The sequence below is a fragment of the Callorhinchus milii genome, unplaced genomic scaffold (assembly GCF_018977255.1).
Source record: "Callorhinchus milii isolate IMCB2004 unplaced genomic scaffold, IMCB_Cmil_1.0 Scaffold1, whole genome shotgun sequence".
Lineage (NCBI taxonomy): Eukaryota > Metazoa > Chordata > Chondrichthyes > Chimaeriformes > Callorhinchidae > Callorhinchus > Callorhinchus milii.
This window is the reverse complement of record NW_024704742.1, coordinates 43720883-43747467: the sequence shown is the minus strand read 5'-3', so window position 1 is coordinate 43747467 and position 26585 is coordinate 43720883. Positions and strand designations below refer to the sequence as shown.

The 26585-nt window shown below is 39.1% G+C and overlaps 1 protein-coding gene across 1 annotated transcript in view; it reads left to right on the top strand.

Moving 5' to 3' along the window:
- The window catches only part of sepsecs (Sep (O-phosphoserine) tRNA:Sec (selenocysteine) tRNA synthase), a 41702-nt gene extending 15760 nt beyond the window's left edge, over positions 1–25942 (top strand). Inside the window, 9 exon segments of the mRNA XM_042341093.1 lie at positions 837–955; positions 3364–3522; positions 4556–4709; positions 5714–5816; positions 9792–9921; positions 11641–11732; positions 18287–18380; positions 24710–24800; positions 25343–25942. Of these exon segments, the coding sequence (XP_042197027.1) occupies positions 837–955; positions 3364–3522; positions 4556–4709; positions 5714–5816; positions 9792–9921; positions 11641–11732; positions 18287–18380; positions 24710–24800; positions 25343–25673 (1273 nt within the window). The 3' untranslated portion in view covers positions 25674–25942.
- The last annotated feature ends 643 nt before the right edge of the window (positions 25943–26585 follow it).

Sequence of the window (26585 nt, the reverse complement as noted above, 5' to 3'; positions counted from 1 at the left end):
GATGCAGGGAGTTCCTTGTACCTACCATCCACCTAGTGAGGCTCAAACCCATACTTATCGGATGTCAAACATCCAACTAGTAACTATTCTCCTTGGGGAGGTAAGTGAGGTCTCCTTGGAGCTGAAGGTGACTTACCTGACAATGGAACGTAGGAACCAAGCCATCCCTCTGTGGTGGTCACGGTAGTCTGGTTCCTGAGCCAGGATTGTCCGCAGTATTCCAGGACACTGCTGATGACAGCAGAGCCATCCTGGTTCATTGGCAAGACCTGGAAGAGCAGACCAGTCACTGGGGGCATGGAGTCATCACACTCAGCTCATGTTAACTCTGCAAACCACAGCCCTAATGGGTAGGGAAGTCCTAGCTGGACAAGCAGTGGAAAAGCTTGCCAGACAGCAATATCAATGGCAAGCTATGTATTTTTAAAAAAATCTTAAATAGGATATATGTGAGGATACTTTGTATTGATTTTATATTAATTTTACATAAATGTTATATCAATTTTACAAAACATTAATCTCTAATGGGAATATATCTGTCTGATAATTTTCTCTGGTGAACAGCAGCTGAAATTACATTGATATAAGCGGTCTAAGCTGAAATATATCTTGCGCTATCATTTTGACTTGAGGATTCATTTGTACAGTCTTAGGAGGCTGATGATTTTGGCAGAGATGATCTTTTAATTTTTGTGCTTTGAATTAAGAGTTTGTGTGTAACAATTTTAACTATACCTCTAAATAAACAATGTGTAGCACTGTTAGGTTTCAATAAGTCTAACTTTTCACAAACTGCCAACAGTTTTAAGATTTGAATTTGTGTTGCCTTAATTTAGATTTATGCATGGGATCGGGCGATCAGGAGACGTTGCTGCTATTCAACCCAAAGCAGCAGGATCCAGCCTCATGAACAAACTCACAAATTCGATAGTGCTGGACATTCTTAGAGTGGCAGGTTTGATCACATTTTTGCAAAATTATAGTGTCCTTTTTACGCAGTCATAACAAGGAATATAGTATCTGATAACAATAACCTTACATTTGATATAGCGCCTTATCATGTCTTCAAGATGTCTCAAAGCGCTTCATAAAATATACTGTAAAGTGAATTGACTGGATATTTTGTGGGCGAAATGCAGCAGCCAATTGTGCACAGCAGTGTCCCACAAACAGTCATGGACCTAGTGACCAAATTCTTATTTTTTTTTAAAGAAATTATTACTCCCGGAAAAGCGATCCGCCAATCGACTAACAACTAGGTTCCTACTTACTAGGCAAACCGAGGCTTGTGGAGTAAGGAAACTTGCCCAATGTCTCACCTGATAAGTTGTTAATAGACAACTGGAATCCCACTGCAATTGTTCATTATAGGTTTGCAATGCCAAGGTTGTTAAATCACGTCTTATGTCAGGTATTATGCCGATTGGTGGCTTGGGTTGACTTTTGCAGTTTGGATGATACTATAGTTTGATAACTGAAGGTGACCCTAGAAGGTAGGAAATAAAGTTTAAAAGGTTGACATGACTTGGTTTTTATCCTATCTCACCTCGTACAACCAAAGAATGTCAGAAGGTGGATTTGTTTCTTCCTACTATTTCTAACACAATGCATTTCCAAACTCTGTCTTGGGAGGTATAAAATGGGGCAAGTCAAACTCATGTTGCTTCTGTTCTTTTGAAACAGATGCAATTGGCAGAGGAGTGTGGCCCTCTCAATTGTGGAATGTTATGTTATTTTCAGTATCTAAGAAGGAAAGAAAGGGAGGTGGAGGGAAAGGAATAATAATTCAGGTGTTCAAATCATATTGATCTCAGTTCAGACTCACTCTTCATTAATTTTAAAATAATGCTGGAGAACATTTTGACAGCTGTTATTACTTCTGTGACCACCAATCCTCCCCATAGCATTACAAAAAAGAATTTCTGAGCCAGTCTCAGACCTTGTGGTCCCTGGGGGAATTGTATAATGGTGAAGTTATAAACGCTATGATTTATGGTTTCTTCGTAAATTATTAATGAGTGCCAGTGAAACGGATGGGGCTGTTTGTCACTGCAAAAAATATTTTTTACAAAATAAAAATTAACTCAGTTCAAAAATAGACATTTGCTTCCTTTTTATGTTCTGTAATATGAGTTTAGTAATATTGTTTACAAGTGTACTTCAGCAATAACTTACCACATTTGGAAAATTGCAGTGAAAATGTTTTGTGTGTATGTGGATAAACTGAAACAGATTGCAAACCCATTGAAATGAATAGTTTTTACAATGAGACAGATTGCACCTCATTAAGATTAATGGAGCTGTACTTTTTTATCAAATAGATGTAACTGAGATGCACAGAAACTAGCTCAAAATTTTTCACAAAAAATATTCAGCCTTGCTCATCTGCGTTTTCATTAAAATATCATCAATACTGCACAGAATTCAAGAACCAAATAGTAGGTGATTTTATTAATTTGGATTCAAATTAATGATTTTCTAAACTAGCTTTAATAAATAATAATAATCCTTGAATTTGATATAGAGCCTTATCACATGTCGAGACTTCTCAAAGCGCTTCACAGTATATATTCTAAAGTGTAGTGACTGTGTATTTTGTAGGCAAGCGAGGTAGCCAAGTATTAGTTAATAAAAGCTCATAAATGTACTGTTTAGAACATGAAAGCATACAGCATTGAATAAAAGCAAGTCATTTTGGTTATTGGAGCTAACATGATCTCTACCCCAGTTATTTAATCATTTGAGGAAAGATCTGCAATATTTCTCCTTGTCTCCCGGAAACTCAGTACTCCACAATATCTACAATATCTGCCATTTACTCCTCCATTATTCATACCTGACCAATTTCCTTCCAGCAATGTCATTAATTGTGTATAGTCACTGATGCAATGCGCAGCTCTGTTGCAGCACTGCCGAATTATTTAGGCTCATCAAAAAATATTTCATACATTTTTATAATAGGGTATTAAATAGGCTGCTGAGAGTCACACAGCAGTAACCCATCAAAGCATTCAAGTGACACGATAAACACAAGAGCACAGCTTGTGCTGTAAGAAAGCATTTTCTAAACTCACAAAAAGTGCCTTTCGTCCTTGAAATGTAGGTTGATTTGCGATGTACTAGATAATATACACAGTTTAAATTCCTAGAGCTCTCATTTTGGTTATTTTTCTTCTTTTGTTGGTAGCTCATGTAATAGAGACAAGTTTGATCCCAAATCTGCACTGAGTAAGCTGATCTCAGCCTGAGCTCTTATGAGCTGTTATCTTTCACATTAGAAGTTGGTTCCAACTTTAGGTTCACTTTGTTGGTGAGCAGTATTGCAGAACTTGCTAACATTCATTGAACTGCTTATATTGCCAGGTGTTCGAACTCTTTCCAGCTGCTTTGTTGTACCAATGGCAACAGGCATGAGCCTGACACTTTGTTTTCTTGCATTGAGGCCGAGAAGACCGAAAGCCAAGTTTATCATTTGGCCAAGAATTGATCAGAAGTCATGCTTCAAATCCATGATCACTGCAGGTAAGAAAGTTCTAATATTATTGTGTTATATGATTGTATTAACTGTTTACTGACTTGGATTGAGAGGCTTTGATAGAAATGATTCTTCTTTCATTCCTACCCCCACTCCCCACCACCTCTTACTAAAACTTACACTTTAACTATTATCCCTTTGGCACTGGTTCTGCATAATTCAGGTGAAATAAGGAGCCAAAAGCAACGCATGATTGAAGCTACATACCGTTATTGTGCACTGATAACTCAGAGGTATTAGGTGATGTTCACAAAGTGTAACAAACTTTCTCTACATGCTTACATTGGGATTTTTCCATGATGTCTACCATGATGAAAGATTCCCTACACTGGGTGAACGCAACATAATGACCCCAGAGTGTACCTTGCACGTGTAAAGAGTCGATGTGAAGCCAAAGTAACTATATATATGTGGGAAGGGTGGTGAGGATGACCACAATACCAAATGATTTCCCTTTGTCCATAAACAGACAAGATGGGAGTAGTTTGTGTATTGTCTAATCTTCTGTTCTGTCAGGTGCACTTAAACATTAACTTCAAATGTTGTATTGAATTTTAAGCTGACCCGATAAAGAGCTTCTTTAAAATGCATATTGCATGAGATGGATATTGTACTTACATATGTAAATGAATCTATGAGTTGTAAATTCTGACCTTAATTTATATTCCAAATGTGACTAAATTTGTTTGAAGCCCTCAGCGAAAAAACTTTTTGCCAACACTGATGTACCATTATGGATTAAAAGACCCCAATAATCTATACTGTGATAGTGATACAAGTTTGGTAATGTTTTTGTAGTTTTCCAATGAAGTTTGTACGACTGTGTATTCTCTCTTTGGGACACTGACTTTTTAATTCACTTCTACAACTTTATTTGTCAATCCTTGTCATCAGTGGTCTGTTTTGTTAGTTAGAAAGCCATGTTTTTCCATGATGATTGAGTGCTGGTGAAATCTTAAATGTGTCTGGGTGAATTACACCAACCACTGATTTCCACACGTATTTGTATTTCTGGGTCAGGGTTTGAACCTATAGTGATTGAGAATCTGCTGGAAGGAGACGAATTGCGCACAGATCTGCAGACTGTGGAAGCCAAGATTCAAGAGCTCGGGGCAGACAACATCCTTTGTGTACATTCCACTACCTCTTGCTTTGCCCCCAGGGTCCCTGACAGGTAAAGTATTGCTCTGTTTATTTCAAGTTAGCTTAACTGTATAACATTTTTACACAGTGACCTGGCACTGTAATCTCAGTTCATCAATTTAACCCTTACTGGTGGAAGAGCAAAATTTTGTTCCTTTGATGTGTCGCAGATATTTCACCCACCACACCATAGGAAACCTTAGACAAAACAATATAGAATAATAATAATCTTGGCTTTGAGACGGTACCTTTTTTGATAGGAGGTCGTCTCAAAGTGTTTCACAGGATTTATTGTAAAAATGTATTGACTTTTCATTTTGTAAACAAATTTGGCAGCCAATTTGCGCACAGCAATGTTCCATAATCTAGGAGATTGTTGGCCAGGATACCGGGGGAAACTCCCTTTTGTTTTTAGATAATGCGATGGGACCTTTAATGTCCACCTGAACAGGTAACAAGATTTTAGTTTAACTTTGGAAGGACGACACTTCTGACAATGCAGTGCTCCTTCCCCCCCTCCACCCATCACACTGTTTTGGAGAGTCAGCTTACACTGTGAGTTGAAAGTTCTGACTTTAGCCCAAACCTGCTCGATTACCTGCAGTCCACCACACACAATACCAAACTGTAGATTACAGAACTCTAAGATCAAAATGCATGCTGAGTAAAGATCTTATTTCCATCAGTGAATAGTACAACCCAACTTGGTGCAAAATATGTAAGATCCTCAATTTGTACATCTGTAATAGCCTTATAACTTGATTTGCATCACCTAACTTGAAAAGTGAAATATTTGCGACGTTTAATAGAGTAAGACACTTACAGATCAGAGGAACACAATTTCCAATAATCAGGCTAAAGACTATTGGCTTAAAACTTAAGTGTGCACATTTTGGAGAATTCATAAATTCGGCCTTCTAAGAATATGAGGAAGTTTAGGGTTGAACTGTATTGATATGACAAATATCCCATCATTTTTTTTAAAAAACTAAACATGCTTACTCAATTTATATGTCCTTGCTTCTGTTGTTGCAGACTTGAAGAATTGGCTAAGATTTGCTCAAAATATGATATCCCCCATATAGTCAACAATGCTTATGGTGTACAGTCATCCAAATGTATGCATCTAATTCAGCAGGTATGAATTAAGATTAATTCAGATACTGTGATTTAAGAACTATTTTATCTGATGGTTTTAGAGAAAGTGACCTTGACATGTCCTTCTTACTTAGGTATGTACAAGATCATTGATCACCAAGAATCCTTTTGTGAGATCATGTGTAGGGGTGTAGTTATATATAGAATCACACAGTATTATAGCACATGGACCATTTGACTCTTCAACTCTGCATTGGTGCATTTCTCCTCAGGAGCCACCTAATCTCCAAGACGGTACCCTGTGTGAAGCTGTTGTTGTAATCTAATCCTACTCTTCTACTCATTCCCCTATACATTAATATCCCTTTATTTCTTGAAAAAAAATCTATAAAATTCCCTTATTAAGGACTTTCTGAACTCTGCTCAAAAACAGTTTGTGGCAGAGAATTTCACACTCCAACCACCCTCCTGTGTGAAGAAACTTTTGACAGTAACTGGCTGAGTAGTAGATTTAAATATCTGAGGCAATAAAGAAATAAACTGTAATGTAATAATTAGGCAGAATTGAGCAGATGTTTTGTTTTAACACTTTGGATCTGTAGATTTTAATAGATTTCGCTAAACAATCACAGATCAGGTACAGCAGAGCCAAGCAGACAGATCTCCTTCTACTCTGCAGCAACAAAATGCATTTATCTGTATTGCACCAGATTTCCACAGATTAACTATCCTTGAGGCTTTTCTAAGTAAGGATAGCTATTTATTTTTGCAAATTGTGGCCTATTTTGTGTTGAGGACCCACTTGTCACAGAATTGAACCACTTGCCCCAGATCCTTTCTCCAGTAAAGGAGAATGTCATCCCTTCATGTAGCTTCAAAATACAATACAAATTTACATTTATATAGCATCTTTCACATTGGGAGGACATCCCAAGGTGCCGAATAGCATAAGGTTTGCATCCGAGCTGGGCCGGGGGGTGCAAGGGGGTAAAGATGTCTGAAAGCATGGTCAAAGAGGAAGGTCTAGAGGTGGACCTCGAAGGAAGAGAGAGAAGAGATTCCAGGATGGAGTTCCAAAGAGTGGGGCAGATACGCTAAAAGCATAACCACTGATTCTTTTTTTGGGGGTCTGATACATGCAGAAACCCATCACTGTGCTTAAGAGTATCCAAACCAAGCTGAGATTTCCGTGCATCCCACCTACACATGAAAATCCCAGAGATAGATTATTGGAATGGAATGCACACTCTCTCCCTGAAGGGATGTATCCTGCTTACATAATTCCGGAAAATATTAGGTGCAGGTTGGCAAGAGCCAAGGCTTGGGGACCCCAGAGTGTGTGTTGGGGTGCTGCTGGAGTCTATCTAGCTAAAACCATATAGCTTGCCATTGATATTGCTGTCTTGACCAGCTAGGACCACCCTACCCTTTAGGGCTGAGTGGGATGAATCCCAGCCCCCAGTGACTGGTCTACCCTTCCAGGTCCTGCTGCGCTGTCATCAGCAGTGTTTTGAAATACTGTGGACCCGCCTGTCTCAGGAACCAGAATACCAAGACCACCACAGAGGGCTGACTTAATACTGACATTCCGTTGCCTGCCATGTCACCTTGGAGCCAGTTCAACTCCAAGGAGACCCTGCTAACCTCCCCGCCTAAGGAGGATATATTATTAAGAAGAACAAGGAGGCACAATGAATTTATTCAATAATTACTTGGGGTGACTTTGTGCCTGATTAGCAAGCTATCTTTGTGCAACTCTTAGAATCAAGGAACAATTACAGCAGAAATGAGGCCATTCAACTCTTTGTATTTATAGTAGTTTTTGTTCTCCACCCCTCAACCCCACTAGATCAATCTGCTTTTAATTCCATTCCCCTCCTCTCCAGACAATTTTGAGACATCTTTGGAGCCTAAACTGAATTTGATAATCAGACATGATTTCAACAAAACGTCATTGCATCTCAATGCAGCTGTGAAATTGCTGGTTCGTTCACCAGTTAGCTGACTGATAAACTTGTGGCTGATAACAGAGGATTTGTGCACAAAATATAAAGTCTTCTCAGCCGTGTGTTCATTACCGAGTACAATGAATATTAAGTGTCCGGCACATCTCTTGTTATTATTCAAATTAATTAATAAAGTGTGAAAGATTATAGACTCGAGTTCTCATTAAAATATGCTATTTAGGAGCAAGATGGAGGGATGTTGGGCTGTGAAGTAGTGCAGAGAGTCTTTTCAGTTTATAACCCTTTATATGATTTTTACTGTATTGCATGTTTTTACTTTCCGTCAGCGATTGGCTTTAGCTGTGTTAGCTTTTACAGCTGGATTCTTTGGAAGTACAGCACATTAAAGCATTTCGCACCAACAGCATTTTCACTCTTACAAAAACAATTCATTGTTGTTCCAAAGCTCTTCAGCTGCATTTTGAAGCTCAGTGCTGTCTTTTATATATAAAAAAACAACCTGTGAACAAAGCCTTGGAGCTTCTACAACCTGACAGTGCATACATTAAAGGCTTCTATCTTGGTCTCTGGTCATGGGTAAAGTTATGGGTGTAACACTTGAGAGACAATGTTCTCATGAAATGCGAATAGCTAAATAGATTAAAGCTGGCTGTGAAGCAAGATGACAGAGCAAGGATCACGGTGTTCTGCTCAGAACAACAGTGAAAAAGAGATCGAAAGAGAAACATGGAAATGTTAGAAATGTGAAATTAAAAAAAACACACACAAAATGCTGGCAATGCACCGGATCTCAAAGTGAAAGATGGGTTGACATTTCCAGTGCAACCTTTCATCAGAACTGGAGCTAACAGACTGGAGAGGCCCCCTATTATAGGACTGGAAAGTACAAAATGTCCTGCCAAAGAAGACAATGCCATGCTTACTGAATAGTAAATTTCCATTTCCTCAAGTTTTCTTCTTGTCCCTTGCTTAATGCCCTCGTCACTCAAGAATCTACCTATTTCCTTTTTAAATGTCACAGTAAAATTCTGATTCAATTCTGATAGAAATAATCATTAAATAAGTTGTCACTGGAAATCCCGATTGCAACATGAAAGGTGGAAATTTGATTCTTTTTCAATGAATGGGTAGAAATTTTTCGCCCAGAATTGCTTTGCAAATTAGTGGCATGTTTTAACGGGATTAACTGCCAGGAATTCTTAGTCCTATTGTTCAAAAGTCTGCTGGCTAAGCCAGAATACTTAATAAGTGTTGGCTACAGATCAAATATTCCACTGGGGCAAGATAAGCAGAAACTAGTTTTAAAGAGACAGTCTCGTTCTCATAGATTCCCTCTTTTCAAATCACACCTTTAAAAATATAGTTGATTCATTCCACTTCCTACTATTTCAAAGTTTTCCTTTTACCGATATTACTTTTAAACATTCTTGTACTGAAGATTTCATTGGAAAGATTTTATTTGGGGGAATTACAACATTGAAGAGCAAGGGAGCTGAATTAGATATTATCAGGTGTTTGTACATCTCCCTCAAACTGTTGGCTCAATATCTTCACCAAACCAGTTTCCATGACTGTGCAGTCAACCTTTACTGTGTAAGATGAAAGACTGTAAATGTCAGCCAAAAAGTAGACAAAAATAATGCAATTTAAAGGGAAGATTTTTTTTAAAGTTTGCAGGTTTTGCTTATGTATAAAGAGAGGATTGTTAGAATGTGGAAACTTTACCAGAAATGGTGGTTAAAGTTAAATCCAAAACAGCATTTAACATGCAGCTGCTATAAATACTTGAAGAAAATTATACTAAAGATATAGGGAGAAATTTAGTGGAATGGAATTACAGTAGACATTACAGTAGATGGGGAGCTAGTACCAGTAGAGACCCAATGGGCCTTTTGTGCTATAATTTTTCAAAGATTCATTCTGATTTTAAAAGGCTACAAATGAGAAATATCTTGTTCAATATAGTTAGAATCTGAGCATGCTTTTTAAATAAATTGCCCCCGGTATCTCCTTTTTATTACTTTTAACTTTAAATTTTTTTTCTCTAGGGAGCACGTGTCGGCCGAATAGATGCTTTTGTTCAGAGTTTAGACAAGAACTTCATGGTTCCAGTAGGTGGTGCTATCATTGCTGGCTTTGATGATGTCTTCATAAAGGAAATCAGCAAAAGTTATCCAGGTAATTAAGTGCTATCGCTCACAACTGATGAAATTAAGTTAAATGCAAGGTCGTATTGAGATGACTGCTATTTTAGTTTCAATCTTGTTGTAGTTTCAATTTGTGTCAATATCAACTGCAAGACAAAGTGTATATCTGAAACTCCCTTTAAGGATCTTTAGCCTAGATCTGACCATGATTTTCTCTGAATTTAGGGTAAAGAAACAGTCTGTTCAATTTAGAAAATGGTTAAGTTCAGGAGCTTAGCCATGAGTGATCTTTTCTACCGTGAGGAATATCAAGCCTCCAATATTAAATGTGTTGGCAATATGAAGTAATATATTGGGCAAAGTTACTTATTAAAAGTGTTTTTTTTCCACTTCTAATATTTTAAGGGCTCAAAGCCACATTTGTCGAATGTTAAATGACCGACTAGTGACTGTGCCTCTGGTGGAGAGAGGAGTGTCTTTGGAGCTAAACAGTTTGGCAGAGAATGTCAGAATCAAGCCAATCTCTGGTGTTGGTCTTGGTAGTGTGTTTCCTGAGTGAGGCGGGTCCGCAGTATTCCAGGGCACTGCTGATCAAAATACAACAACAACAACAACAAATTACATTTGTATAGTGTCTTTCATGTCAGTAGGAGTTCCAAGGTGCTGGTGCATTGTACTGGCTCATCGGCAGGACCTGAAAGGGCAGAATGTCACTGGGCGCAGGGAGTCATCCCACTCAGCTCCTGTTAACCCTCCAAGCCAAAGCTCTAATGAGTAGGGAGATCCGAGCTGGACAAGCAGTGGGAAAGCTTGCCAGACAGGCCTACGTGGTTTTAGTTGGTTAGACTCCAGCAGTACCCCAATGCACATCTGGGGTCCCCAAGCCTTGGCTCTTACTGACCTAACCCTAATCCTTTCCAGAATTAGGTAAGCAGGATGTGTCCCTCCAGGGAGAGAAGGCGTATTCCATTCCAACAATGTAGGTGCGATGCATGGAACTCTCAGTTTGGTTGGATAATCTTAAACATGGTGGTTAGTTTCTGCACGTGTTAGACTGACCAAAAAACCCAAATATTTTGAGTATCTCCCTTAGTATAGAAGGTATTCTTATTTCAGACAGTGGCTGATAGTTGACGGTTTGACATGGTGGAAGGGAGGAGAGTTGCTAATGGCCCCAGCAGAGGAAGCCTCTTCGCCGAGCTGATCTCATTATATGTAGATTTCCCATTCATGAACTTGTAACAGGCCACACTCCTAGTAAAGGTTAATGGATATCTTAGAAGTTTGCTCTTCCTAATTCTCCTCTCCTGAAGTCTGAGATACTGAAGCTATGTGTAGCAACTCCAGTGTCCACTTGACTGAAGACCATTTTGCCTATGAGCCTAAGCTGCTCAGAGATCAACCACTGGAACAACTACTGTGAGCACAATTCCTTCTTTCCTTGTATCCTTTTATATTCTCTCTTTTCAGATATTTATTCAATTTCCTTTTAGATGTTATTATGGTCTTAACCTCAATAGTCAGATTGGTTAACTTAATAATAATAATCCTTGCATTTGATATAGCATTTCTATATTTGATATAACTTAACCCAGACCAGTGATTACATGTTGGGTTCCTGATCTGTGGGATCAGTATAACATCTGGTGATGTGTCTACCACTAAACCATGGGGGAGGTGTGCATATTTTTAATAATGAGAAGCAATTCAGTTCAGGATGAAGGAATCAAAATGTCTCTTTGCTTTCTAGGCAGAGCTTCAGCATCACCCTCAATGGATATTCTGATTACATTGCTGTCGCTGGGTGTGAACGGTTATAAGAAACTTCTAAAAGAAAGAAAGGTGAGTCCAGTATGTCCCAGCCCAGAAACACATGCTTACGTAGTATTCTATAATCTTTATATATTAAAATGCTGCACAGTTGAAAATGATGTTAGACGTTGCACCTCTCTGATGCACTTTGTGTGCCTCTTTTCCCGATGCGTTGTGTAACTAATTTTATAGCTATCCAGTACTTATGCTTCCATCCCTCTGACCTTTAAAGAGTGTAAAAGAGGAGCCAAGTTCAGATGTTACATTCTTAAAATCACTGAGTTTTCAATCTTTCAATTTATCTTATGCATTTTTCATCAAGGTGATAGTTGCCCGAATTGGGGAAATTCGAATACCCAAGGGTTTACCCAAAGGCTTCACAAATTCGAGGACCCAGATTTTATTCCTGGCCAGGGTGATGCCTAATGCAAATTTCCTTACTCCACACGCCTGTTTACTGAGCAGTAAGTAGCTACCCGATTGTTGGTTGATTAGGGATCACATTTCTGTGGATAATAATCCCTTAAAATTAATAATAATTTGGTCCCTGTTTGTGGAACATTGCTGTGCGCAATTGGCTTCTGTGTTTCGCCCATCAAATATACAGTCAAATCATTTTACAGTATGTTCTGTGAGATGCCTTGAGACATCTCGACAACTTGATGAGGCGCTATATCAAATGCAAGGATTATTATTTATTATATCTATATGGTCATGTTTGCCCTGGTTCGCAGGTTGTGTTTTCAAAGCCAGACCAACTTTGGGGAGACTAGTTTACCTCCTGCTCTGGGGCATGAGGCCCTGAGTGGGTCTTTGACCGCTTTCATCAATATTTTGCAAGAAAATTTGGAAAGCCTGGAAAAATCCAGTGTAATTTCAGTCTCGCCATATCCCAAACAAATGAGGTCATGAGAGTTACATTTTTTGCTGCAGATAGACCCAGCGGTGATTCACAGAGACTGGAGAAGAGGATCCCTCTGGAATGCTTCCACCATTACTGAGGGTGTATTAACAGTCAGGTCCAATTTGCTCATCAAATACTTGTGTCCAGATTGAGATCACTTGGTGATGGAATGCAGCCGCTATCACTAGGGGTTTCAGAAAAAGTTAAGTAGGCTCCCAGTTGTGTGACTATTGGGAACAGATTCTCCCCCACAGTGGCCTTGTCTGTATCTGGCACAGACTCCTGTCTTTCAAGTCGGTGCTAGTACTGAGCTCTCACACAACCCTAAAGTACTGGCTGCTGGAGCCACCTCAGACAGGAGTGAGTTCACAGCAGCTGCCTTACCAGATTCATCTGTTACTGATGGGGAAATGTTAAATACAACTGACAGCGTTATTAGGAACAAATTCTGTATGTGGGAATAAAATGACACAATAATTATTCTAATCCCTGATATTCTACAAATGTCCTGATTTTGACCATAAGTCCAGGTCCGGGCATCATATTTGTTCCCAAAATAGACATGCATTTATCAGGTTTCTGCTGTGACGACCTTATTTGCATCAGATGAAGAGGATTTACTGCATTGAAACGCCTGGTGAGATTAATCATGTCATAAATCTTCCCATAAGCTATACTAGGAATTGTAAACTGCTGCAAGAAAAATATGGACAAGAATATTCTGTTTCAATCAGAAATTATTTTGATATATTAATCCAGATGGCCATCTGCAGAAACACTATGGTTCTGTCATATCAGTTCTCTATATTGTTTTAAAATTGACTTTGGCAGCCTTCTTAGATTAGTAGGCAGAACATAAATGTTCAACTGGAATAATCATGTGCTATCCCATTAGAAAATAGCTGACTTCAAAGTTATTGCAGTGACAAGTAGATGCAAAATCTAATCGAGGTATTGCAGCTGGTCAGAGCCTGGTTCAAAAGAGTTGAGAATAGAATCTGATTGCACACAATCTGAATTTAAAAATAGATCTGGGACTGAATGCTTGCACACAATTTTTAAAGGTGAATTTTTGTGTAGCCATGAGAAAATTAGGTTATATTTTTCTTGTCATTCTACAATTGCCCTTTGGCATTCCCGAGTTAGAAGAGGAAAACATTGCCAGAGTTTCAATTTCTGATTGTTATTCTGCTGGAAGTCTGTGTGTGCCGGTCAGGACAGAGTTAGACATGGACCTTACCAATGACAGAGTTAGGCATGGATAGAAGTAAAGGACCCTGCGTGTGTGTGTGAACTCTCAGTATCGGAAAAGATTAACATATGGACGTGGTCACTTGAGCAAGGTATTGCAGATTCAGCACAAGTGAGTTGCCTTCAGGAGAGAAGTAAGGGGAGAAAATGGTAAGGAAATTAGATTGAAAGGTGGGCAGGATGAATATTATATTGCTCAAGAAAACTGCCATTGGGAGCATAGACAATTTGCTGAACCTGCTAATAAATCTCTTTTTTGATTTTGACAATTTCTCTGTAGCAATTGTCTCTTGTTCTCTTCTTTCCTCAAAGCACCTCATTTGTATTCATGCATGAGGCTTGACAGCGACTATTATTAGGCCATGGGCTGTTCATCACATCTGAGTCTGATCCAACCTCTAGTAGGAGTCACTGGGACACATAGAAGGAACCCGAGCTGTTATTTCCCTCCCTTGCCCACTGCTGTCCCTACTTCAGCTGTGGTTGAGATCAGTTCACGAGCACAGACCAAATATCAAAGCTGGCCCCTTCCCGATTTGTATGGATCAGGTACTTACCAGATAAACAAGTTCAACCATTCAGGGATGCTGATCCTTTCAAAAATAATGCATAAGGTTATGTGTGATGCAAATAAGCTTCTATTCTGCAAGATACAAATGAGTGTCAGTACTGAAAAGATTAATGCAGTGGAAACGTTCTTGATTTATGGCGGCTGTCACAGCACTTTACTGCATTCACAGCAGTTCTAACTGTGCAGTAATGCCTGACTAGTTGCAAGTCTGAATGCTGAAAACAGCAAAAAAAAACGACACAGGTGCAGTTAGACCAGCTTGGTCTGTCATTTGCAGATACAAAATAGCTTAGAATAGCATTGAGGTGCCTTGTGACCAGGCAAGGCAAGAAGCCAACTAATTAGCTCCACAAACTAGGGTACTCCATAGCTCATTTTTACACATTTGAGAAATGTATGCATCTGTGAAATCCTCCACCATGAACTCATTCAAACAATAAATCTAACCTTCAATGTGATTAATCAGAAGAACTGGTGTTCACACCCCTTTCTTGAATTAATTGAATACCTGTCTATTCCTTTGAACCCCTCCCTGATGCATTCTGCTGCTGCCATTTTGAAAATGACTTGTTTTCAAAGCATAATGCAAGGAAAAAAGTTCATTGAGGGCTTTTAACCAATATAGTCTCTGCTGAACACTGATGCAAGGGGTGTGTTGTATTGTCAGCAGTGCTGTCTTTCGGCTAAGAAGTTAAACCGAGGGGATGCCCCATATACCTATTCAGGTGGACGTTAAAGATTCTAAAAAAACAAGGGAGTTTATCCCGGTGTCCTAGCCAACAATTCCCCAAATAAAAATTAATTATTCCCTTCACGGCTGTTTGTGTGACATTGTGCAGATTAGCTGTTGAGTTTGTCTGCAAAATATCATTAGGTCATTAGGTTTTACAGTGTGAAATGCTTTAAGGTGCTCTTCTCAGAGTGAAAGGCGTTATACCAAATGCAAGGATTATTTTATATGCACTGATTTCCTTGTTTTGATCTGTAATCTCGTTGCAGTGTTTTGTATTAAAGGCCAAGTCTGAGAGCAGATATTTTATGTGACACCGTAAGGTCCAGTGACATAATTGAAGGGAATAGCCCAAAATCTGTTACCTCCATTGTCCCCGTTCTTGATGCCATGCGAGGGTGGGAGAAGCTCTGCAACTAATAAAATAGTGCAATAGGGTAGATAAAGTCACCAGTAAGTGTGCAGAAAGTTCCTGTTCTAACGACAACAATTTATGTCTGCAGGTATTACCTCCATTTTAATGAATTTTGAAGCTGGAATATATCACAATGTTTAGATTTTATTTTATGTAATCATTGTCCAAAAATTCAATTCAGTTGTCTGCCACAGGAACTAACACCTCAGATAGAAGTTAGGAGATGAAGATGAGGGGGCCTGAGAAATTGCTATGCGAACATAGGTCAATGCCTTCAAGGGAGGAGAGAGGGAAAGTAAAGTTATCAGGTGATGGAGCATGGGCAAGGACATTTTTTGAAAGCAATGAAATATTGTTTATCCTGCTATGTAATTCAGAAGAATACTTCTAAGAGAAGAATAATGTGGGTAGCTTTCATATATACTGTAGTTCAAAACACACAAAAAAAATTGTACATGTACCATTATTAATATTAAGGGGATTTAGCTGTGTGTTTGCTACATTTCTGGTCTGGTTTCATACAATGTCAGGCAGTGCCACTAATGCTCATGAACAGATTGGAAACTCAGCATTTCCTTTGGCTCTAATGCTGTGTGCAGATACGTTGCAAATAGATCCTTTGAAAAGCTTAGGTTGCTGACATCTTTCTGAAGATGGTACAGCAACAATTTGAAATTGGAAACAGATTGTTAGTCACTTAAAAAAATATTGTGAATTTTAAGCTTTCACTGTAAACTGGGACCTGTACATGTAGTTGGGCTTATTTGGCTGACATTCCAGTTGACATTATTGATAGTGCCTTTTGCAATGTTGATCAACAACAACTTGCATTCATAATAGCAACAGTCAAACTGCCAAAAGGGGATCAGGCACTGAACGAGTTGGGGAGGGACAACTGGTAGATAGCCACAGACCATTTAAAGCCAGGATTTAAAGACAGATGGAGAGCGACAAAAAGGAGGGGGTAGAGGAAGGAAGTTCCAGAAGTTCGGAGCATGGAATGTGAATTATTTTTAGCAATCAGTGTATGATAAACCCTTCTGACTGCAGTCTGTTGAATATTTCATAAGGTTGGGTTGAAACTTACATGAGCTAACCTCTTTATTGCAAGTACAAGATTTGCTTGAAGTGTGTATTATGTTAAGTCTGTTGATGCTAAATAATAAACACTGGTATATATTTTAAATGCATCAAGCACACTACAAAACAGCAAACTTGTTTCTCAATGTTATACCTTGTATGTGTCCAATGATATGTCTACGTATGTGAATATTTTTTTCTCATTTTATTTGCCTATCTTGTATTTTCCCTTTTTAAGAAAAAAATGAACTTTGTGGTAGTGTTTTTAATTAATATTGTATTTTAGTTTAATTTGAATTCTGAAGGGACTGTGTCCACCATAAACATTCTTCTTGGTCCTATTTACACAGGATCAATTCCGCTTTGGTTTGTGCAGGGATTCAATTAAGATGAAATGGCACAATTAGATTAATTTTCAAAGACTCATTAAACGTTCATTAACAACGTCATTTACACAGATGTAATGTAGTCAGACAGTCACCATTCTTTATTTAGAATTCATGGAGATTTAATAGCGTGGAAAAGATAAATTGTTGCAATGAAATGCATATTTATTNAAAAATAATTACCGATTACAGAACGACACTATAAGGAACATGTTCTGCTGGAAATATGCAGTCAGAGGTCCTTGAATCAAGCAAGTGATTGATTGAAGGTTTTACGTTTTTAGAGGTGTGGCAGTAAATCAATAAATACAAGTAAAGATTTGGATAAAAGGGACACCCACAAGATGCAGTGCTTACATTTTACTGTGCTGCAGGTTATTACAACCTCCAAGCCCTGGGAATGTGACTCATGCAGTGATGTGAATAGCATTTTATTCCCTGATGTAAATGTTGCTTCGGTGATTTTTACATTGGTATGTACGGTGTGTGCCCATGGCTGTAGAGGAGATAGTGTGGAGCTAATTTGTCTTTTTTTTGCATAAAAAAAGGTTTGATGTACAAGTCAGCTGATTATTTATGGCCTATTATAATGTGTGAATATAGTGTGCTGGAAAACCTAAAGAAAGAGAAATGGTATGCTTCAAACCAATCACCAAGGTCACAGTCCTAAATGAGGCACCAGCAATAATGCGAATTGACAAGTGAAAATAAATATTCAGAGATGCTCATTAATGTAACCAGCTAATGATATCTGTCAACACTCTCCTGTCAGGAGCAATATCTTCAGAGCTATGAAGCATGAGTTATTTTTAAAAAAACAATCATGTATCTATTGAAGTTATAACCTTAAAGAATGGATAAGGACTAGTTTCAAGATTTATTCTATTGATGTTCTCAACTGTGTGTAAGTTGCCAAAAACATCTCAATGAATGTGTCCTATTCTAATAAATGACAGTGTGTACAGCTTGGAAGATCAATAACATTTCATGTTTTATGTTGTAATATTTTTTGCTTTCCCCTGTATTCTGTGCCCTTTTCTAGGCACAAAATGAACTGATGTTTATTTTCTGCTGTACATTAGCTTAACAGCTTACAAGATGATTTTGGGGAGGGAAGAAGGTTGGGTTATGTGCATGCTGACAGTGTGCACAGTCTTTCACTCGATCATTAGCATCTAAATGATTCAAATTCAAGTAGAAATTGTGGTGAATCACTTTGTAGTGATATGAAATTTGTTATTTTGCAGGAAATGTACACTTACCTTTCAAATGAGATGAAGAGGTTGTCTGAAGCTTATGGAGAAAGACTTCTGGAGACGTCACATAACCCTATATCTTTAGGTAACTAGTATTCTTTTTAATATTTGATATTCACACTCACATGTGTTTTGGGGAGAAGAGAGGACCAAGGGGTTATACAGTGAATATTCCTTGAGCTGGGTAATGCTACAAATATTAATGAGGGTAATTGGGGTAGCGGAGGACTAGCATGGTTAGGCAAGCTTTTCACACTAGAGGTCACTGTAGTACAGGAATTGGTGTTTTAGTATAGTTACGCTCTTAAAATACATCTTCCATTAGTTTCCAACAGTGCTGTCTCTGCACTACTTGTGAGCTAAACAAGCAATATATCAGTGGGGCACTCCCCATTGCTTAACATTCATCATGACCTCATGTTTCATTGTTTTGCCATCCTATTGTTGGGTGCTGCACGCACAACCAAGAGCACCAAAATAATAATCCTTGCATTTGATACAGCACCTTATATTGTTGAGACGTCTCAAAGCGCTTTCCAGAATATACTGTAAAGTGAATTGACTATATATTTTGTGGGTGAAACACGGCAGCCAATTTCACACAGCAGCGTCCACAAACAGTTGTGGATTGGGTGACCAAATTATTATTTCTTTATTTTGAACGGATTATTAACCCCGGAAAGTGATCTGCCAATCGACTAACAACCGGGTTCCTACTTACTGCTCGGTAAACAGAGGCGTGTGGCTTCCACAAATAATAAATAAAAGGAGAAATAAAAGGAGTAGTACAGAAGTGATGGTGACTGATAATTTGAAGTCAGCCTCAGGACTTTAATTTTGCTCCTGTGTAGTTCTGTGCCTGCGCATTATGGTCATGCGGCAAACATAATGCCACAATATGTGTGTAAGTTGACGTTGCGCATGTTGACAATTTCACCCAGAAAATATTACAATCAATTCACTTTACAGTAAATTCTGTGAAGCGCTTTGAGATGTCTCAATGACATCATAAGGCTCTTTATCAAATCAAGGATTCTGCTTCTTATTAAAATTATATCAAACTCACTTACACATGTCCCAACCCCACAAAAAGACAAGAGAAGGGGAACCAGCACAACTTGTGAGATATAATTAACAGTGGAGGAGCCATATGTCAGCATTCCCACTTTTCTGCTGCTCATCTGCCACTCATAGCATGACATTTCTCATGGTTTTAGCCTTAAGGCTATTGACTTGAAATTTAATATTATACAGGATTTTGGAAAATTGTGAAATTTAATCTCGTTTTGGAAGCTGGTTTTCTGGAGCCCTTAAAAAATCGCTGAAGGAAATAGATTTCCAAATGAAGGTCGAATTAATAAAGAATTCAAAATGATCTCCAAATGCATTACAGGATTCTGACTCACAGTTACCTGAATGTACCTGAAGAAGGATAGTGCTTGCTGTGAGTGGTTCACCTTGCACATGGTGGACACTGTTTTCTGGCCTTGTATAGTGGTAGAAATTTGCTTTCAGCGATTTAATATTTTTGCCAAACATTTATGTAAAGTACACTCTGTCTGTGACAGCACAATGTAGCAAACCTAAGAATAGGTTTCCTCCAATGTTGACATGAATTTATTTTGCATTAGTCATGTCACTAAGAGCTGGTAATTCAATCAAGAAGTTCAGGTGCCACCAAATGTATTCCATCTGAATGCCAAGGCTGGATCTGTGCCTCAGATTGAGTTGGATGGATCAGCTACATATTTATTATAAAGATTAACTAGAAAGTGCTAGAGGTCCAGAAGTTGGCATGCTGGGCTTTGGCCTCCGCATTCTGGATTTTAATCTAGTCCAGATTTATAAGTCGCTATTGGCTGGGGTTGGTCGTTTGACATGCGACAAGCAGAGGTTTGAGCCCTCACTGCATGCAGAGAGCTGAGTAGCTGCTGCTCAAACTCCGCTCCTCCAACTGGTGAGAGCCATTGCACAGTGGGTGGAGAGGGATGTGTGTTTGAGCTGTGGGTAGAAAGATGGTGGCAATACTCTTGCATTTCATCCTCCTTGAGAAGTTAAGTAAAAAGGATCTTTTTGGAACTAAACTGGCTCCAAGGTTACGTGCTTGGCAACAGAATGTTGGAATGGAGTCAATCCTCTGGGGCAGTCTTGGTGTCTGATTGCTGAGCCAGACAGGTCCGCTGTACTCCAGGGCACTGTTGATGATAAACCAGCCAGTCTGGCTCAGTGATAAAACTTGGAGGGGCAGCGTTTACTCTCTGGGATAAGGTAAGCAGGATCCATCCTGCCAGGGATGGAATCTGTATTCCATTCCAAGCATAGACATTTCCACATGTAGATGGCATGCATGGAATTCTCAATGTCTTTTGGATATCTGTAAGTATGGTGTTGAATTTTTGCATGTATCAGACACCCAGCTGTCCAAAAAGAAAATAACTTTAGCAGATTTCGACCCAATTTCTTACAGATCTGACGTTATAGCACAAAACTGTCCTGAATTTGACACCAAATTGGCAGTCTCCCCGATGGCAGTTGCGAGAACAGAAAAGTTCACACTGGTTCAGTTGGGGATGTTCTTCTGAAGTTAGAGCAGAGTAGATCAGTTTTGCTCTGTATTTACCTGGGCTTTTTCTAGTCTGGGGGTGCTTGTTGCTAAACCGGGTGCCCAAAAATGGAAATATATACCACTTACTGGCGGTAACATCTCTCACCTTCATGAGCGCACAATTCTCCCTCTCAAATGAAAAAAAAGTACTTAATATTTTATCTTTTAAATCTGACCTTATCATTCACAAGAGTAGGTTGTAAAGATGATGTTGAGGTTTTGGGATCCTGTATTGAATATTAAAATTAGAGGAGAAAAGAGACCTGAAGGTATAGTAGATGATGGGATACAATATGCAGTATTGATGGGTTATTTTTAGTAGGAGATCACCATCTTGCATTTGGTCAGCTGAATTATTTTAATGAGAAGGAAACAGCAGCATATAGTAGCAGAGGCAGAGATCTCTCAGTTGTCATTTGCTTTTTTTCTTCTGCGTCGGGGAAAGGTTTTAGCATTTCAACTCCAGATGTCTTTTATTAAAAAAAAATTTTTTTTTGATGAGTTTCATTTCTGCTTTTAAATGTGATGACATTGTCTCCCTGAAATATTTTCATGATTAAATGACGGAGAACAGTGAAGAAAGCTTTGCAATTTGTCACACAGGTACTCTGGATCCGTATCCTGCTGTTAGGTGTTGGGTTTATCAGGTTTGTCTGCATCTGAGTCACAAAACCAGATGAAATTAGCTTTGAGAAAATGCAGACTCTTTTCAATTCCTAGTAACTTCTGGGTTAAAAAAATTTATAGATTCAAAGAGACTACAACTCAGAAACAAGCTATTTTGCCCATCCAGTCCGGCCTGCGTTTCTACTACACACGAGTGCCCATCCTAGATCCTTTCCCTCTTCCCGTATCCCAGCCTTTCCCCCGTAACCTCAACTTCATTCTCCCTCAACTTGTGTGTTCAGTCTTTTTTTGAATGTGCACATTGATTTCTGCCCCAACAACTGACTGTGGCAGAGCCTTCCACACTCTCACCACTCTCTGTGTGGGAAAGCTCCTCCTAATCTCCATTCAGGACTTCCCAGGTATGATTTATAATAATAATAATAATCCTTGCATTTGATATAGCGCTCTTCACGTCCGGAGGACGTCCCAAAGCGCTTCACAGAGCACACTGTAAAGTGAATTGACTGTGTATTTGTGGGCGAACGCGGCAGCCAATTGCGCACAGCAATGTCCCACAAACAGTCGTAGATTGAAAATGACCAATTTATTATTGGTTTTGGTTTTGGAGGGATTATTATTAGGCTCTGTGTGGAGTAAGGAAACTTGCCCAAGGTTTCGCTCTGCCTGGAATTGAACTCAAGTCTCTCGCTTGCAAAGCGAGTGCTCTAACCACTGAGCTACAGGATTTAACAGATAATAATAATAAGATTAATAATCCTTGCATTTGATATAGCACCTTATCACGTCTTCGAGACTTCTCAAAGCGCTTCACAGAATATACTGTAAAGTATATTAAAATAAAATATATTAAAATAATACTTTAAAATATATATATAAAGATAACAACAACTTGCATTTATACAGCACCCTTCATGTGGGACAATGTCTTGGAACTCTTTACAATTATGGGTTTGGATGACAGGCAAGGAAGGGATGAGGAGGAGAAGGTGGGGCTGACCAGAGGCACGGTTAAAGAGATAACTTTTAAGGTGGGACTTCAAGACAGATAGAGATGGAGGGTGTAAAGAGTGGTTGTTCCAGAGGATTAGGCATAAAATCTGAAAATTTGGCCACAATATGGAAAATATAGAGAATAAAACAATATGGAGAATGAAAACCTGTGTTTACAATCTGAGTTTGGCTCATTTTGTAGCATTCTCTCTTCAGAGACAATTATGGGTTTAAACTGTAACATGCCAGTCCAGCTAATATTGCTGAATTACTAACATTGTTAGAATTGCTGGGCGCTGCTGTTGACAGACCAGCTAGTGTGGTTCATTGGCAGGACCTGGAAGAGTAGACTGATCACCAGAAAGCCAGAGTCCTAAAGCATAGGGTGAGCCTAGCTGGACAAGCAGTGGGAAGCCAGACTAGGCAGTACTTTCAATGGCAAGCTTTGTGATTTCAGCTGATTAAACTTCAGCAGGATCCCAACACTGACTGTAGGGCCCCCAAGCATTGGCTCTTGCCAACCCATGACTAATCTCCAGAATTAGATAAAAAATGAGGCATCCTGCAGGGAGAAAATGAGTATTCTATTTCATGCACAGGAAAACGTTCATGGATAGTTGGCATTCATAACATAATTCATATGTGGAACTGACGGTTTGGTGTGGATACTCTTAAGCATGTTGATGGATTTCTGCTTGTCCAGCTAAGACCACCCTTTGCTTTAGGATTTTGGCTTGCAGGCTGATCAAAGATAAGATGAAAAGTTAAAGCAAGATTCTATCTGTCTGTTTTAGGCAAAGATAAGATACCAATTTGAAAAGAGAGGGGAATTTATCCACGGTTTTCTGTCTATGATCGTACAGATTAATTGGCCATTCAACTCATGACTGACTGTTTGTGGGACCTTTCTGGGCATAATGGCTGCCCTGTTTACCTACAATAACAGCCACTGCACTTGATGCTAACTACTTGTGAAACACTAAGACTTTTCAATGTGATAAGGCATTCTAAAAATGCAAGTTCAAGGTGTAATCTCTAGCCTGCTCACGTGATGTTTGACACTTGTGGGACGTAACTGATCCCCCGACTCATCATACAGCATATTCTTCCTATCTCAGTCTGCTTCTTGGAGACTTACCTGTGAAGTAGGTGACAGCAGTGTAATGTACGCATAGCGTAGTGACACTTCAGATGTTCTGGAGCCGCTAGTGCTTAATTTTATCAATTCAAGTACTTGAATTGATAAAATTAACGGCTGAAAGAGATTTAATTGGTTTTCTCCCAAATGAAGCATCTGCAGGCTGAGAGTTCCGTGTCTGGTGTTGCTGCTTCATAACATCTAAATGTTTCTTATCAATAAGCCGTTCTGGTTTTATAAAATCTGGATGTCAGTTTCATTACTATAAATATTATCATCGAACAATATGACAGTGTTCATTACAAAACAATGACTGGGTTTTCTTAATTTAAGTTAATAGCTGATTTCTTTAACCTTTTTCCCCATGAGCAAAAAAGGAAATGTTTTTGAGTAAAACAAATCTTATCTTAAATTTGAATGCAGGACAATGTGACCATAATTGTAACTAATTGTAGTTCTACATTTCAGAAAATTAGCTATCAGTTCTGGGAATTATGAAATATGTTTTTGCAACATATAAGTATGCCAGGGCCTCAGTTCCCACTTTTATTGACCTGGAACTTATTGTTTTCTCTTCACTCCTTTCCCTCTTGTCTTTGGGTCACTTTTGCTACCTACATTCAAAGCTAGGTGGGTCAGACTCTCTGCTTCTGCTCTGCAAGCAGCTGCTAGGCTACGTGTGAAGTACATGTTTCCTCCTTTATTTTTATTCCTCCTGTCTCTTGCGTCTGTAGGAAATTCATTGCCTCGCATCAGAGTCTTTCCGAGACTAGCATGGCTCTGATTGAGAATGCACCATATGGGGATTGTGACTTTACAACTTAAGCTTGCAGTATTCACTTCCTGTACTTTAGCCAACTATCGGTGAATTAGATGCATGCCTGGACAGGTGTATGAATAGATGCAGAGAAGTGTTAGAACACAACATCTGGCCTCTCTTCTCCTATGTGTCTATTTTGCATTTAAACACAAATTGGCCAAGAGGCAATCCCTGAGAAGAGTAGACTGTGCATACAACTCATACTGCAATTGCCTGTCTTATTTGTTTCAGCAATGTCCCTGAAAAGATTCCATCAATATGGTGATGAGTCGGTTACTCAGCTTGGATCAATGCTTTTCACCAGACTGGTATCTGGAGCCAGGTGAGTTACTAAGAGGATCTTACCCTTTAAAACATCGGATAATTCCCTTCTGTTTTGTTTATGTTCTTGAAGATTGAGGCGAGAATCAGGATTGATGTTGCTGTACATGTGGTGATCTATAGTGAGACCATAGTGGTTACAGAATTTGGTGCCATTTTTACGTTCTTCGGTCTATCATATGTCACTTTTTGTTCTCGATTTGCTACTTTAATTCAAGTGCTCCAAGACGCTACCTCGCATGAAGGGTGTTATATCAATGCAAGTTTATGTTGTTAACTTTTTATTTTAAGTAGTTTAAGTTGTGACCTCTATTGATTTACCAGCCAATAGAAATAAGCAATTACTATTTACCTTATCGTAAACTCTTCATAATATTGAAGACCTTTATTAAGTCCCCCTTTTAGTGAGAGATGCTCATAACTTAAAGTCTCTTAATAGCTGAAACCTCTCATCCTTGGATTGGAGCAGGGATAAGAGGAGCAAACTTGTTTGGACTGCTGCTTGGCCAGGATCTAACAACTTTCTTTTTCTTCTCATTTCAGAGTTGTTCCTCTTGGCTCAAAACAGACTGTAAATGGGTACACATTCCAGGGCTTCATGTCACATGCTAATGACTATCCGTGCCCTTATCTGAATGCTGCATCGGCTGTCGGAATGAAAAAACAGGACGTGGACCTCTTTATTAAAAAACTGGATAAGTGCCTTAAGAGTTTGAGGAAAGAGCGAGGAAATCTAAGAAGTGAAACTGGAACCAAAACATTGGAAAAATCTGAAGATGCTGGTGTATGTGAGTTATCAGGAAGTGTCCACGATGTTCTGAGAATTGGGACGGATGAAACAGCTGCCCCAACTGATGGAGTGGTGTCATTGTAAAATGTTCTTCAGGGGCAAGCACTCAGCATTATGCTCTGGAAATGCAATAATAACATCTTGAATGGGATCATTGAGAATTGTCATTATTGTTCACAGCTAATTTTTTTTATTTTCCGCTGCTCTGTGTAAAAACTAGTGGTAGAGGATTGTGCTATTATTCTGAATTAATGTACGTTAGTAATTTAATTGCAACCAGCTGAAAGAATAATTCGGTCTTATTATGATGTATAAATCATTGACATGAATAAAAGTAGTTTTCTCCATCAGAACAGTTGCTGTAGTGGTGCTTGACTGGAAAACAGCCATGACTTGCCTTAGGATTGCGCTTACCCTGAGCGATCAGTGAGTGTTTGTTCACCGACCAATACAATCACCGCACCTTACAGTAAAATCCTGTGAAGTGCTTTGAGACGTTTTGAAGATATGATAAGGCTCTATATAAATGTAAAGATGATTATTATTATTATAAGGTAACATCTTTGCATAATTATCCAACTAACTGCATAATAGCAATATTTCCTTTGGTAACTATCGTGTCCCAGCTTTGCTCTTTCCTCTCTTGCCATTCCCTCGCTGAACCCCTCCAAACATGTTTCCATGCTGCCCACAGGAAAGTCACCAACAGCATTCTGAATATCTGCGACCAGGGCTCTCTTTGCCTCCTTGACCTCCTCTGCTGCCTTCGACACTTTCGACCACTCTATCCTCCTACACCGCCTCTACTCTCAAATCAATCTTTGCGGATCTGCCCTTGCCTGGTTTGAATCCTACTTCTCCCACTGTCTCCACTTCGTCGCCACTAACGGCTTCTCTTCCAGCCCCCGCACTGTCTCGTGCGGCGTTCCTCAGCGGCTCTTTCTTGGCCCTCTCCTTTTCAATATCTATATGCTCTTCCTTGGTCACCGCAGACAT